General features: G+C 42.0%; 1 protein-coding gene across 1 annotated transcript in view; it reads left to right on the top strand.

Moving 5' to 3' along the window:
- LOC109878137 (CAP-Gly domain-containing linker protein 4) overlaps window positions 1-15,289 on the top strand; it is a 95,465-nt gene that overhangs the window by 64,817 nt on the left and 15,359 nt on the right. Inside the window, exon 12 of the mRNA XM_020470351.2 lies at window positions 1,533-1,656. Within this exon, the coding sequence (XP_020325940.1) occupies window positions 1,533-1,656 (124 nt within the window). The remainder of the gene's footprint in view (window positions 1-1,532; window positions 1,657-15,289) is intronic.

Here is a 15,289-nt window from a genome sequence, read left to right as displayed (position 1 = left end):
TATTTACCAAGTAGACTAAAATAAAATAAAAAGTAACACAATAACAAGGTTATATACAGGAGGCACCGGTACCGAGTCAGTGTGCAGGGGTACAGGCTAGTTGAGGTCATCTATACATGTAGGTGGGGGAAAAGTGACTATGCATAGATAACAAACCAACAGCGAGTAGCAACAGTGTACAAAAGGGGAGAGCGGGGGGTAATGTAAATTGTCTGGTGGCGATTTTAATGAATTGTTTAGCAGTTTTATGGATTGGGGGTAGAAGCTGTTGAGGAGCCTTTTGGTCCTAGACTTGGCGCTCTGGTACTGCTTGCCGTGCGGTGGAAGAGAAAACAGTCTGTAACTTGGGTGACTGGAGTCTCTGACAATTATTTTAATGGAATCATTTTTTGCTTTTCTTTCAAAAACGAGGACATTTCTAAGTGACCCCAAACTTTTGAACGGTAGTGTATTTTGATTTGCATGACACTTTATTTTTTATTTTTTTTCGGTTACTTCATGATTCCATTTGTTATTTCATAGTTCTGATGTCTTCGCTATTAATCTACAATGTAAAAAATGTAAAAAATAAAGGAAAGCCCTGGAATGGGTAGGTATGTCCTAACTTTTAACTGGTACTCTCTCATAGAAGATGAATAGAAGATAAGCTTAGGCCTAACCCCAGAGGGACAGGGATATGCTGGTGGCATGCTACGACACCGATGGCTACTGCGTCTGTAATACAAATATAGACGTACAAAGGAAGGTCATAAGTTCATTTTCAATCTGAATTATTTGTATAAGGCATTGTAGTAGTTACTCTGGTAGGCCGGAAACAGTCTTCCTCAGCTCAAGTTCAGCTGTCGGAGTCAGTTGGTACTCAGGGGCAAACTGCCTTCATATCATAGGCCTGCTAAAGTTTAATAATAGCCACACCATACCAAACGTTTCTAAACTTTTTATTGGGGTAAAATCAGAAGTAAGTTAAGCCATTGTTTATAGGGAAGATACGATTAGAAGAGCAATTGTAAACCAGGGAAAAACGTGCTACTTCCCCCCCCCCCCACACAGTAAATTTCCATTGGTCCTTAACGTCATCCATTGGAATACATCAAGCTGCTGAATCTTGTAGAAGACAGTTGTTTAAGAATGTGACTACATTGGTTATTGTAGACACAGAGTGCAAGAGTTTCTTCCACATGAATGCACTTACCCTTGTTTTGCATTGTGATATTTGCAATCAAGTATTGAATGCAAATATTGAAGGGGCAGCAGTAGCCTAGTGGTTAGAGTGTTGGGCCAGTAACCGAAAGGTTGCTGGATCGAATCTCTGAGCTGACAAGGTAAAAATCTGTCGTTCAGCCCCTGAACAAGGCAGTTAACCCACTGTTCCCTGGTAGGCCAACATTGTAAATAAGAATTTGGTCTTAACTGACTTGCCAAGCAAAATAATAAAATGGATGGCCTCGAGAAGCTGCTAGATGGCCTCGCGAAGCTGGCCTTGAGAAACTGCTCTAATCATGGTTTGACTTTGACTGTCTGTCCGCCCTCAGGGTTCTGGCTGGGGATCGAGCTGGACAAGCCCAGCGGGAAGAACGATGGCTCGGTCGGCGGGGTGAACTACTTCAGCTGTCCTCCCAAACATGGTGTCTTTGCCCCTCCATCGCGTGTACAGAGGTAAGTACATACCCCTCTGGGCTACTCCATTTTATATTTGTAAACAACAAACAAAAAAAATCTGGAAGGATTGTCTTTAATTATTTCTCACATTTAGAAATGGGTTTAGACAAAGAAAATTACCGAACCGAAGTTGCATCTGGTGAATGTCACTGGCACAATTACCGTATAACCGTGTAATTGACGGTTATGGATGAAGTCTGTGATGAAAATAAAATAACCGCCATATGTGGAATGAACAGTTTCAGTGCATATTAATGGGTACACTTACTGCTCTACTTCCTGCTTTGCTCCTATGGGTACGCTCACAATGGCTGCCAGTCCACCCATTATGACATCATTGACTTCAATGGGGATGCCAAATTCTATTCATTCTATTTCTATGGCAGCACATGCACGTGAGAGTGGAGGAGAGGAGAACCTGTTTTTCTTTTTTTCTATTCGAACGGTTATCACAGTGACATCAGTAATTTGGCAGGCCAATAACCATCATCCAAACTTCCATGACCATCACAGCGCTATTCATTACACTCATCAATATTTGGATGGCACTAACAAGCCAGGCCTCGACAATGCCATTTGTGAGAGCTGTTGAAATATTTGATTTTTGCTTTCTTGAGGACACTGCTAACAGTCCAGATTGGTGATTTACTAGACCACGGGTGTCAAACAGGGACAGGAAGCTAAGGCCTATTCACAGCCAAGCTGACTGGACTGTGTTCATTACGAAACAGGGAAGGCCAAAGGGCTACCTGGGCTGGTCTGTCTGTTAGAAATATATACATACAATTTTATTGGTCACATACACGTTTAGCAGATGTTATTGCAGATGTAGCGAAATGCTTGTGTTTCGAGCTACAATAGTGCAGTAGTATCTAACAAGTAATATCTAACAATTTCACAACAATACACACACATTTAAGTAAAGGAATGGAATTAAGAATATAAATATTTGGACGTGTAATGTCGGAGCGGCATAGACTAAAATGCAGTAGAATAGAATACAGTATATATGTATGAGATGAGTAGTGCAAAATATGTAAACATTAGTGTGTGTTCCAATTGTTCCAAGTGTTCCAATTATTAAAGTGACCAGTGATTTCAATTCTATGTACAGTTGAAGTCGTAAGTTTACATACACTTATGTTGGAGTCATTAAAACACGTTTTTCAACCACTCCACAAATTTCTTGTTAACAAACTATAGTTTTGGCAAGTCGATTAGTACATCTACTTTGTGCATGACACAATAAATTTTTCCAACAATTGTTTACAGACAGATTATTTCACTTATAATTCACTGTATCACAATTCCAGTGGGTCAGATGTTTACATACACTAAATTGACTGTGGATTTAAGCAGCTTGTAAAATTCCAGAAGAAGATGGCTTCAGAAGCTTCTGATAGGCTAATTTACATAATTTGAGTCAATTGGAGGTGTACATGTGGATGTATTTCAATGCCTACCTTCAAACTCAGTGCCTCTTTGCTTGACATCATGGGAAAATCTAACGAAATCAGCGCAAAACTGAAAGCACGTACCACCACATTTAATCATGGCAAGGTGACTGGGAATATGGCCGAATACAAACACTGTAGTTATTTCCTCTGTTAGGCAATCAAACAAGCAAAGTGTCAGTATAGAGACAAAGTGGAGTCGCAATTCAACGGCTCAGACACGAGACGTACGTGGCAGGGTCTACGGACAATCACGGATTACAAAAAGAAAACCAGCCCTGTCGCGGACATCGACGTCTTGCTTCCAGACAAGCTAATAAACACCTTCTCCGCCCGCTTTGAAGACAATACAGTGCCACAGACACGAACCGCTACCACGGACTGTGGGCTCTCCTTCTCCGTGGTCGAGGTGAGTAAAACATTTAAACGTGTTAACCCTCACAAGACTGCTGGCCCAGACGGCATCCCTAGCCGCGTCCTCAGAGCATACGCAGACCAGCTGGCTGGTATGTTTACGGACATATTCTCTCCTTATCCCAGACTGCTGTCCCCACATGCTTCAATATGGCCACCATATCACCTTCACCCTACCTGTCACCCTAGACCCACTTCAATTTGATTACAGCCCCAATAGGTCCACAGACGATGCAATCGCCATCACAATGCCCTATCCGATATGGACAAGAGGAATACCTATGTAAGAATGCTGTTCATTGACTACAGCTCAGCATTAAATACCATAGTACCCTCCAAACTCATCATTAAGCTCAAGTCCCTGGGTCTTGACCCCTCCCTGTGCAACTGGATCCTGGTGGTGAACCCCCAGGTGGTGAAGGTCGGAAACAACATCTCCACTCCGCTGATCCTCAACACTGGGGCCCCACAAGGGTGCGTTCTCAGCCCCCTCCTGTACTCCCTGTAAACTCATGACTGTGTGGCCATGCACGCCTCCAACTCAATCATCAGACGACACAGCAGTGGTAGGCTTAATTACCAACAACGACGAGACAGCCTACAGGGAGGAGGTGAAGGCCCTCCGTCAGGAAAATAACCTGTCACTCAATATCAGCAAAACTAAAGAGATGATCAAGGGACTTCAGGAAACAGCTGAGGGAGCACCCCCCTATCCACACCGACAAGACAGCAGTGGTGAAGGTGGAAAGTTTTAAGTTTCTCGATGTACATATCACCGACAAAATGAAATGGTCTACGCACACAGACAGTGTGGTGAAGAAGGTGCAACAGCGCCTCTTCAACCTCAGGAGGCTGAAAAAATGTGGCTTGTCACCGAAAACACTCACTATGTAACGGTTCTCTTGTGGTGAAGGAGAGTCGGACCAAAATGCAGCGTTGTGATGATTCATGTTATTTTAATAAAGGAAAAACCTATACATGAAAAACTACCAAAATAATGAAAATGTGAAAACCGAAACAGTCCTATCTGGTGCAAACACAGAGACCGGAACAATCACCCACAAACACACAGTGAAACCCAGGCTACCTAAATATGGTTCCCAATCAGAGACAATGACTAACACCTGCCTCTGATTGAGAACCATATCAGGCCAGACATAGAAATGGACAAACAAGACATCCAACATAGAATGCCCACTCAGATTACACCCTGACCAACCAAAACATAGAAACATACAAAGTAAACTATGGTCAGGGTGTGACACACTAACTTTTACAGGTGCACAATCGAGAGCATCCTGTCGGGCTGTATCACCGCCTGGTACGGAAACTGCACCGCTCACAACCGCAGGGCTGGTGCAGTCTGCACATCGCATCACCAGGGGAAAACTACCTGCCCTTCAGTACACCTACAACACCGAGTTCACAGGAAGGCAAAAAAGGACAACCACCCGAGCCACTGCCTGTTCACCCCGCTTCCATCCAGAAGGCGAGGTCCGTACAGGTGCGTCAAAGCTGGGACCCGAGAGATAGAAGATGTTTTTCAATCTCAAGGCCATCAGATTGTTAAACAGCCACCACGAGCACAGAGAGGCGGCTGCCTACCTACAGACTTGATATCATTGGCCACTTTAAGAAATGGAACACTAGTCACTTTAATAAATCCACTTTTGGAATGTTTACATATCTCGCATTACTTATCTCACATGTATATACTGTATACTGTTTTCTACACTATCTATTGCATCTTAGCCGCTCTCACTGCTCATCTATATATTGTATATTTAAATATTCTTATCCCATTCCTTTACTAGATTGTGTGTATTAGGTTTTGTTGTGGAACTTGTTAGATATTAGGTTTTGTTGTGGGATTTTTAGATATTACCTGTTAGATACTGCTGCACTGTCGGATCTAGAATCATAAGCATTTCGCTAGACTCGCAATAACATCTGCTAACCATGTGTATGTGACCAATACTGTTTGATTTGACACATGGCTGGTCGAATGCCGAACTCTTCAATGCTGAAACATCAATCCATGGGTGAGACAGTGCCACTTTTTAATTTGTGCCTCAATCAAAATGAAAAAAGTAATCTTGCAAATTCAGCAGGCTGTGGTGTAAAATAAGCTTTTAAAAGTGTTGACGTTATTTTATTAATTATTGTTAATGCTGTCTTTGGTGCTTATGTAATGGATGTGAAACGGCTAGCTTAGTTAGCGGTGCACGCTAAATAGCGTTTCAATCGGTGACGTCACTTGCTCTGAGACCTTGAAGTAGTAGTTCCCCTTGCTCTGCAAGGGCCGCGACTTTTGTGGAGCGATGGGTAACGATGCTTCGTGGGTGACTGTTGTTGATGTGTGCAGAGGGTCCCTGGTTCGTGCCCGGGTATGGGCGAGAGGACGGTCTAAAGTTATACTGTTACACTTATCAATGCACAAGCACCTTTTTCCCGCTCCTATCGCTTCTTGTGGAGCTTGTCGCGTGGTGGCCATAGACATATACAGTGCTTTCAGAAAGTATTCACACCCCTCGACTTTTTCCACATTTTGTTGTTACTACCTGCATTTTGTGTCACTGGTCTACACACAATATCCCATAATGTCAAATTGGAATAAGGTTTTACCTTTTTTTGTACAATTTAGTTCAAAATGAAACCTAAAATGTCTTGGAGTCAGTAAGTATTCAACCCTTTTCTGGCAAGCCTAAATAAGTTCAGGAGTAAAATTTGCTTAGTAAGTTACGTGGACTCACTCTGTGTTCAATAATAACATGATTTTTGAATGACTACCTCATCTCTGTACTCCACACATACAATTCTCTGTAGCTCCCTCAGTCGAACAGTGAATTTCAAACACAGATTCAACCGGAAAGACCAGGGAGGTTTTCCAATGCCTCACAAAGAAGGGCACCTAAAGGGTAGATGGGTAAAAATAAAAAAGAAGACATTGAATATCCCTTTTAGCATAGTGAAGTTATTACTTAAACTTTGGATGTTTTATCAACACCCAGTCTTTACAAAGATACAGGCGTCCTTCCTAACCCTGTTGCCGGAAGGGAAGGAAACTGCTCAGGGATTTCACCATGAGGCCAATGGTGACATTAAAACAGTTGAGTTTAATGGCTGTGATAGGAGAACAATGAGGGTGGATCAACAACATTGTAGTTACTCCATAATACTAACCTAATTGACGGAGTGAAAAGAAGAAGAACAATATTCAAAAGCAATATTCCAAGCATCCTGTTTGCAACAAGGAACTAAAGTAATGCTGGCATAAATGTGTCAAAGCAATTCACTTTTTGTCCTGAATACAAAGTGTTATGTTTGAGGCACAGTGGTGGCTGCCTCATGTGATGGGTACGCTTGTAATCATTAAGGACAAGGGAGTTTTTCCAGGATCAAAAAAGAAACAGGATGGAGCTAAGCACAGGCCAAATCATAGAGTAAAACCTTGTTCATTGTGCTTTCCTGGGAGATGAATTTACCTTTCAGCTGAACAATAACCTAAAACGCAAGGCCAAATCTACACTGGAGGTGCTTAACAAGAAGACAATGAATTACAGTTTTGTTACAGTTTTGACATAAATCTACTTGAAAATCTATGGCAAGACCTGAAAATTGTTGTCTAGCAATGATCAATAACCAATTTGACAGAGCTTGAAGAACTGTGAAAGGAATAATGGGCAAATGTTGCACAATCCAAATGTAAAAAGCTCTTAGACTTACCCAGAAAGACACACCTCTGTGATCGCTGCCAAAGGTGCTTCTACAAAGTATTGACTCAGGGGTGTGAATACTTATGTAAATGAGATATTTCTGTATTTCATTTTCATAAATTTGCTTACATTTCTAAAAACATGATTTCACTTTGTCATTATGGGGTTTAGTGTGTATATTTAATCCATTTTGAATTCTGGCTGTAACACAACAAAATGTAGAAGTAAATTAATCATTTCTGAAGACACTGTAATCCATAGAAGGGTTTTGGAACCTCTAACCCTGGAAATTTGACTGTTAAACTCATGGGTACCCTAGCAATAGCTGCCAGTCTTGACTTGAATGGGAACTACCATCTATGAATTATATCTCTATGCTTGGTTAGTTTGTTTGCCTATCGCAAATTTCAAAATACAATCCTGCGAGAAATGTACCATTTGGAAAGCAAATGCTGTCCTTACTAAATGTGTAATGTGATTATTTTATGTACAAAACCTATTTAATAAAATATTTAATCAGTCGTTTACCTCAAATGAAGGGGATGATGACAATATTTGCGAGACGTAGGGTATCTGATTTCGTTGGTCCTCAACTCATGCCTCAGACGAATAATTCAGGATAAATGGAGTTAGCCTGCCCCGGAGCAGGTTAGTTCTGAAAGCTTCATTGCCATAGAAATTAACCTGGCCACTTTCACGGTATTGGTTATTCCAGGTTGAACTCAGAGTTGACCAAAGTTACCTCGCTAACTCGTCAAACATTATTCGTAGTATAGAGCTCAGGATGAAGCCCTCTCTGTTGCCGTCTCCTCTGTCCCACCAGCTACAGCACTGTGCTCAAAGTTCATCCCCAACAAGCTGATCGCTGTGTCTGTGAATGCATCCCCACACAAACACACACACACACACACAGGAGACATAACACTAAAACAATTAACAAACCAATCAATAATTAGGAATTGATGATTCATCATAATAATATGGTAAGTGAGTAATGCACCAATGCATCACCGGGGGCAAACTACCTGCCCTCCAGGACACCTACAAACACCCGATGTCACAGGAAGGCCAGATAGATCATCATGGACAATAACCACCCTAGCCACTGCCTGTTCACCCCGCTATCATCCTGAAGGCGAGGTCAGTACAGGTGCATCAAAGCTGGGACTGAAAGACTGAAAAACAGCTTCTATCTCAAGACCATCAGACTGTTAAATAGCCATCACTAGCACATTAGAGGCTACTGCCCTATATACATAGACTTGACATCACTGGCAACTTTAATAATGGAACACTAGTTACTTTAATAATGTTTACATATTTTTCATTACTCATCATGTATGTACTGTATTCTATTCTAATGTATCTTTAGTCTATGCCGCTCTGACATTGCTCATCCAAATATTTATATATTCTTAATTACATTCCTTTACTTAGATTTGTGTGTATTGCTGTGAAATTGTTAGATATTACTTGTTAGATATTACTGCACTGTCGGAGCTAGAAACACAAGCATTTCGCTACACCCGCAAAAACATCTGCTAAACACGTGAAGGTGACCAATAACCTTTGATTTGAACAATAAATCATGCGAAGCAGCCACAACTGTCAGTAAGTGTCCATGATTGAGTCTTTTAATGAAGAGTTGGTGATAAAATGTCCAGTTTGAGTGTTTATTTGCAGCTCGTTCCAGTCGCTAGCTGCAGCGAACTGAAAAGAGGAGCGACCCAGGGATGTGTGTGCTTTGGGGACCTTTAACAGAATGTGAATGGCAGAATGGGTGTTGTATGTGGAGTTTGAGGGCTGCAGTAGGTATCTCAGATAGGGGGGAGTGAGGTCTAAGAGGGTTTTATAAATAAGCATCAACCAGTGGGTCTTGCGACTGGTATACATAGATGACCAGTTTACAGAGGAGTATAGAGTGCAGTGATGTGTCCTATAAGGAGCATTGGTGGCAAATCTCGAGAGCACCCTCGCATGGGTAGGATGATCATCTGAATCAGGGTTAGTTTGGCAGCTGGGGTGAAAGAGGAGTGATTACGGTAGAGGAAACTAAGTCTAGATTTTACCTTAGCCTGCAGTTTTGATACGCCCAATTTTTCATGATTGTGTCCCACTTGTTGTTGATTCTTCACAAAAAAAACAGTTTTATATCTTTATGTTTGAAGCCTGAAATGTGGCAAAAGGTCGCAAAGTTCAAGGGGGCCGAATACTTTCGCAAGGCACTGTACATGAATGAGAGAGCTTCCTACTGCCTGAGCTATGTTGATGTAAATTGATAAGAGCGTGGGGACTAGGATCGAGCATTGGGGTACTCCCTTGGTGACAGGCAGTTGCTGAGACAGCAGGCACCAGGCTAAAGACCCCTCAGAGACGCCAATACTCCTTAGCCGGCCCACAATAATTTAATGGTCTACCGTATCAAAGGCTTTGGCCAAGTCAATAAAAATAGCAGCACAATATTGCTTAGAATCAAGGGCAATGGTGACATAATTTAGGACCTTTAAGGTTGCAATGACACATCCAAAACCTGAGCGGAAACCAGATTGCATACCAGAGAGAATACTATAGACTTCAAGAAAGCCAATCAGTTGAATATTGGCAATTTTTTCCAACACATTTGATAAACAGGGCAAAATAGAAATTGGCCTTAAATAAAAGACACACCGTGGCTGCCTTCAATGTAATCTGAGAAAGATTTAGGGAGTCGCATTTCTTTACCACTTGGTCAGTTGTTTAAGCGTGTCCCAGTTTACGTCACCTAGCAGGTCAAATCCAGACTTAATGTAAGGGGCCAGGAGAGAACTTAGAGTACAGGCCGGTGCTGATGGTGGACGATAACACCCAGTAACAGTCAACAAAGAGCTATTTGAAAGTTTAATGCTGTCGTGACGTTGGTACCATTTTTAATGTGATGATGATTCGTTTATCAATTCAATTGACAATGTTTAATTATTACGTTGTTTTAATTACTCGTGTAACAATTAACTCATTAGCAATCTAGGGGCACCACAGAAAAATGTTGTGTAAGTCTCTGGTTCTCCACCGGAGGTCACCATGTCCTTTGTAGTTGTAGTAGGTTGGTCTCAGAGTGTCTGTTAGAATGGATCTTCCAGAGGTGTACCACGTGGTGTTCAGCAGGCCTTATTCTTCACTCTGTTTGTTTAGAATAGATACCCTAGAGAGATACCAGTAGTGGTGAGAGGAAATTGTTCTTTGTCTCTCGTCTTCGGTCAAATTTCTTAGGCTAACCGTGCATAAACATCTGCATACTAAATGTTCCTGTGTAGTCTTCTTCTTCAAGAGTCTCCACGTTTTCTCGTCTGTAAGTGATTTTCTTCTTCTCTGTTGAAAGTTTCAGAGTTTCTAACCATTTCGTACATTTCAGCTCACGCTGTCGGTCACACTGGTCTAATGTGGAGTCTATCCATTTTACACGTCTGGCTTACCGTCCGTATGCTGGTCTGTAGAGATTCCAACTATTTCAATGTGTGGATGGTCCTCATATTCTCTGGTTATATGTGAATTTCGTGCACTGTCCTTTTATGCCCCCTCCTTGGAGGGCGGTTCCATGACGTTGCCACATGGTCTGTGCTCAAGTGGGTGTAGTTACTGACTGGGTAAAACTTTAGAAGACTAAAATTAAATTTAATCTTCTCACAAATAGTTTCATATTTAATCATATAAGTTCCACAACATTTAGATGTCAATCTGATAACTGGGACGTATACATTTGTAGAGTTACCATAATTTGGTTATACCGTCCTTAATGATCTCCCAAAACAACAACTGATTTGACAAAATTGTTCTTTATGTCCTTCCCAACCAATTCCCACATTCTTTGTGTAAGGAATATTGTCTCAATGTCCAACCTTTTTATGTTACAGTACTGCAAAGTCTCTCTCTGTGGAAACAAAGGCATTTTTAACTTCCGTTTCTGCAGAGTCGGAGAGAGAGTTCCTGCAAGGTATTTCAGATCCGGTTGTTAAATCATTAAAACTCTGCTGGGAGAGAGAGGGGGGGAGGAGATCTGTCGGCCCTGTGCCGAGCGGATCTGGCGCCTATGATCCTCATCCAAGAGGGAAAGTCATGACAATGCTTAAAATCAGCAAATCAAATGATTTGGGGGCAGACTTGGTGGAGACAACTGAGCACTGAAGGTGTTCCTTGGTAAAGATTGCCACTCCACCATCTTTAGAAGATCTGTCTTGCCGAAAAAGATTTTAACCAGAACGGTTAACATCAGTGTTCAAAACACTCTTTCTTAGTCCCGTCTCAGTAATGATCAACACATCTGGATTGGAGCTGTGAACCCACACTTTTAATTAATACATTTTTGGTAATAAGCTTCTAGTGTTAAAACCTCTTTGGGCTAGGTGGGACGCTAGCGCACCACCTCGACAACATCCCGTGAAATTGCAGAGCTCGAAATTCAAAATACAAAAATCGTAATATTAAGCATTCATGACAATACAAGTGTCTTACATTGATTAAAAGCTTAACTTCTTGTTAATCCAACCGCGTTGTCAGATTTCAAAAAGGCTGTACGGCGAAAGCATACCATGCGATTATCTGAGGACAGCGCATACACCAGCATTGAAGAAAAAAAATCAAACCAGCAGAGGCGTCACAAAAATCAGAAATAGCGATAAAATAAATCACTTACCTTTTGAAGATCTTCCTCTGTTTGCAATCCCAAGGGTCCCAGCTACACGACAAATGGTCGTTTTGTTCGATAAAGTCTTTCTTTATATCCCAAAATAGTATGTTTAGTTGGTGCGTTTGATTCAGTAATCCACCTGTTCCACTCATTAAACATGCAGACAAAGGAATCCCAAAAGTTACCGGTAAACTCTGTCCAAACAAGTCAAACAATGTTTCTAATCAATCCTCAGGTACCCTAATATGTAAATAAATGATCAAATTTAAGACGGAATATGGTATGTTCAAGACCAGAGATAAATAATGAAGTGCTCGCCCTCATCCACGCGCGCCACAAGACTACAGTCCTAATGAGAGACACCTTCAAAGACTACAACTGCTAACTCATTTTTCAAAAAACAGGCCTGGAACCCTTTCTAAAGACTGTTGACATCTAGTGGAAGCCATGGGAACTGCAATCTTGGAGTAATTCCTTTGAATATCCCATAGACAAGCATTGGAATGGCCTGTGACCTCCAAAAAAAAGATCTGGATTGATTCTCCTCAGGTTTTCGCCTGCCATATCAGTTCTGTTATTACAGACATTATTTTAACAGTTTTAGACACTTCAGAGTGTTTTCTTTCCAATGCTACCAATTATATGCATATCCTAGCTTCTGGGCCTGAGTAACAGGCAGTTTACTTTGGGCACATCAGTCATTCAAACTTCCGAATACTGCCCCCTAGCCTTTTTTATTTATTTTATTTCACCTGTATTTGACCAGGTAGGCTAGTTGAGAAGAAGTTCTCATTTGCAACTGTGACCTGGCCAAGATAAAGCAAAGCAGTACGACACATACAACAACACAGAATTACACATGGAATAAACAAATATACAGTAGATAAATCTATATACAGCATGTGCAAATGAGGTCGGATAAGAGAGGTAAGGCAATAAATAGGCTATGGTGGCGAAGTAATTACAATGTAGCAATTAAACACTGGAATGGTAGAATGTACAGAAGAAGATGAATGTGCAAGTAGAGACACTTGGGTGCAAAGGAGCAAGATAAATAAATAAATACAGTATGGGGATGAGGTAGATTGGCTGGGCTAATTACAGATGAGCTATGTACAGGTGAAGTGATCTGTGAGCTGCTCTGACAGCTGGTGTTTAAAGTTTAGTGAGGCAGGTAAGAGTCTCAAGCTTCAGAGATTTTTGCAGTTCGTTCTAGTCATTGGCAGCAGAGAACTGGAAGGAGAGGCGGCCAAAGGATGAATTTGCTTTGGTGGTGACCAGTGAGATATACCTGCTGTAGCTCATGAGTTGGGTGCTGCTATGGTGACCAGTGAGTTGAGATAAGACGGGGCTTTACCTAGCAGAGCCTTGTAGATGACCTGGAGCCAGTGGGTTTGACGACAACTATGAAGCAATGGCCAGCCAATGAGAGCGTACAGGTCGCAGTGGGGGGTAATATATGGGGCTTTGGTGACAAAACGGATGGCACTGTAATAAACTGCATCCAATTTGTTGAGTAGAGTGTTGGAGGCTATTTTATAGATGACATCGCCGAAGTCGAGGATCGGTAGGATTGTCAGTTTTACGAGGGTATGTTTGTCTGCATGAGTGAAGGATGCTTTGTTGAGAAATAGGAAGCCGATTCTAGATTTAATTTGGGATTGGAGATGCTTAATGTGAGTCTGGAAGGAGAGTTTACAGTCTAGCCAGACACCCAGGTATTTGTAGTTGTCCACATATTCTAAGTCAGAACGGTGGGATTCGAAGTTGTCGGTAATCTGTTTGTTGACTTGGCTTTCGAAGACCTTAGAAAGGCAGGGTAGGATGGATATAGGTCTGTAGCAATTTGGGTCTAGAGTGTCTCCCCCTTTGAAGAGGGGGATGACCGCGGCAGCTTTCCAATCTTTGGGAATCTCAGACGATACGAATGATGTTGAACAGGCTAATAATAGGGGTTGCAACAATTTCAGCAGATAACTTTAAAAAGAGAGGGTCCAGGTTGTCTTGCCCGGCTGATTTGTAGGGGTCCAGGTTTTGCAGTTCTTTAGGAACATCAACTATCTGGATTTGGGTGAAGGAGAAATGTTTAGGCTTGGGCAAGTTGCCGTGGGGAGTGCAGGGCTGTTGACCGGGGTAGCCAGGTGGAAAGCATGGCCAGCCGTAGAAAAATGCTTATTGAAATTCTCAATTATAGAGGATTTATCGGTGGTGACAGTGTTTCCTAGCCTCCGTGCAGTGGGCAGCTGGGAGGTGGTGCTCTTTTTCTCCATGGACTTTACAGTGTCCCAGAACTTTTTGAGTTTGTGCTACAGGATGCAAATTTCTGCTTGAAAAAGCTAGCCTTAGCTTTCCTAACTGCCTGTGTATATTTGTTCCTGAAAGCCCTTAAGAAGTTAAAGTGCAGAAAACCCAGGCTTTTACAAGAGCAGATATCAGAGCACAAGTCAGAATTGGGGCTAGCAACAGTAGACGGGCCAGGGTGTGCATGCACATTTCCAGATATCATCTGCAGTAATACAATCAGGGTATGGCAAAGGACATGGAGAGCTCTGCAATGTTCATTTATGACATTTGAATGTGCATTAGATGGCAACAAGATCATATTGTACAGCAATTTCATCAGGTAACATGAATACAAAGCCGGCAAGAGGTGGTTAGAATAGGATGGGAGGCCGAGAATCTGTGTAACCAATAGAGAGTCAGAGTCCCGAGTGTGGGAACAAACAGTCTGTCCCACAGTTAGGTAAACAAGCAAGTTCATAGTCAACAAAGCACGCAGGAGTCATGAGGCCAATGGCAAAAAGCACAAGAAAAAAATTGAACGACTTGGTGCTAGCCATTGTAAGTCCAGAGTCACTCGCCCCAACAGTGCGTGTGTACTGGAGGCGAGCGAAACCCCACAAGATAGGGGGCAGTGTGGCAGGAGTACCTGTACCAGACAGGGGGAGACAGGCCAGAGCAAGATGGTTAACAGTTTGCCATGTGGAATTCAAGCAGCAATGCAGCAATCCAGCAGGCAATGGGAGTAGGTGTCACACCCACTTGGGAGAAGCTTTTTTTGGGAAGCAGATCCTGATAGAAAATCCCAGCTAGCTAGCTAACGTAGCTAGCAAGTCTCTGTCCGCCGTTTTTTCCACGTGGAAAAGGAGGTCGTTAGCGAGCTATATCTCTTCAGTTTCTGTGCATGGTCCTTTACGACATCCAAACAAAGTTGACCTGTGGCTGTTGTATTTTGGAGATTGCGAGGAGGTTATCTTCTGATGTGATCAAATGTGATTAAATATTTTCAAGTGATATCCTCTGGGTCCACATTGTACATTTTGTTATACAGTTGAAGTCGGAAGTTTACATACACTTAGGTTGGAGTCATTAAAACTCGTTTTTTA

Source organism: Oncorhynchus kisutch, linkage group LG14, assembly GCF_002021735.2.
Source record: "Oncorhynchus kisutch isolate 150728-3 linkage group LG14, Okis_V2, whole genome shotgun sequence".
In the NCBI taxonomy this organism is placed as follows: domain Eukaryota; kingdom Metazoa; phylum Chordata; class Actinopteri; order Salmoniformes; family Salmonidae; genus Oncorhynchus; species Oncorhynchus kisutch.
The sequence above is the reverse complement of the archived record's forward strand: the minus strand, read 5'-3'. Positions and strand labels throughout refer to the sequence as shown.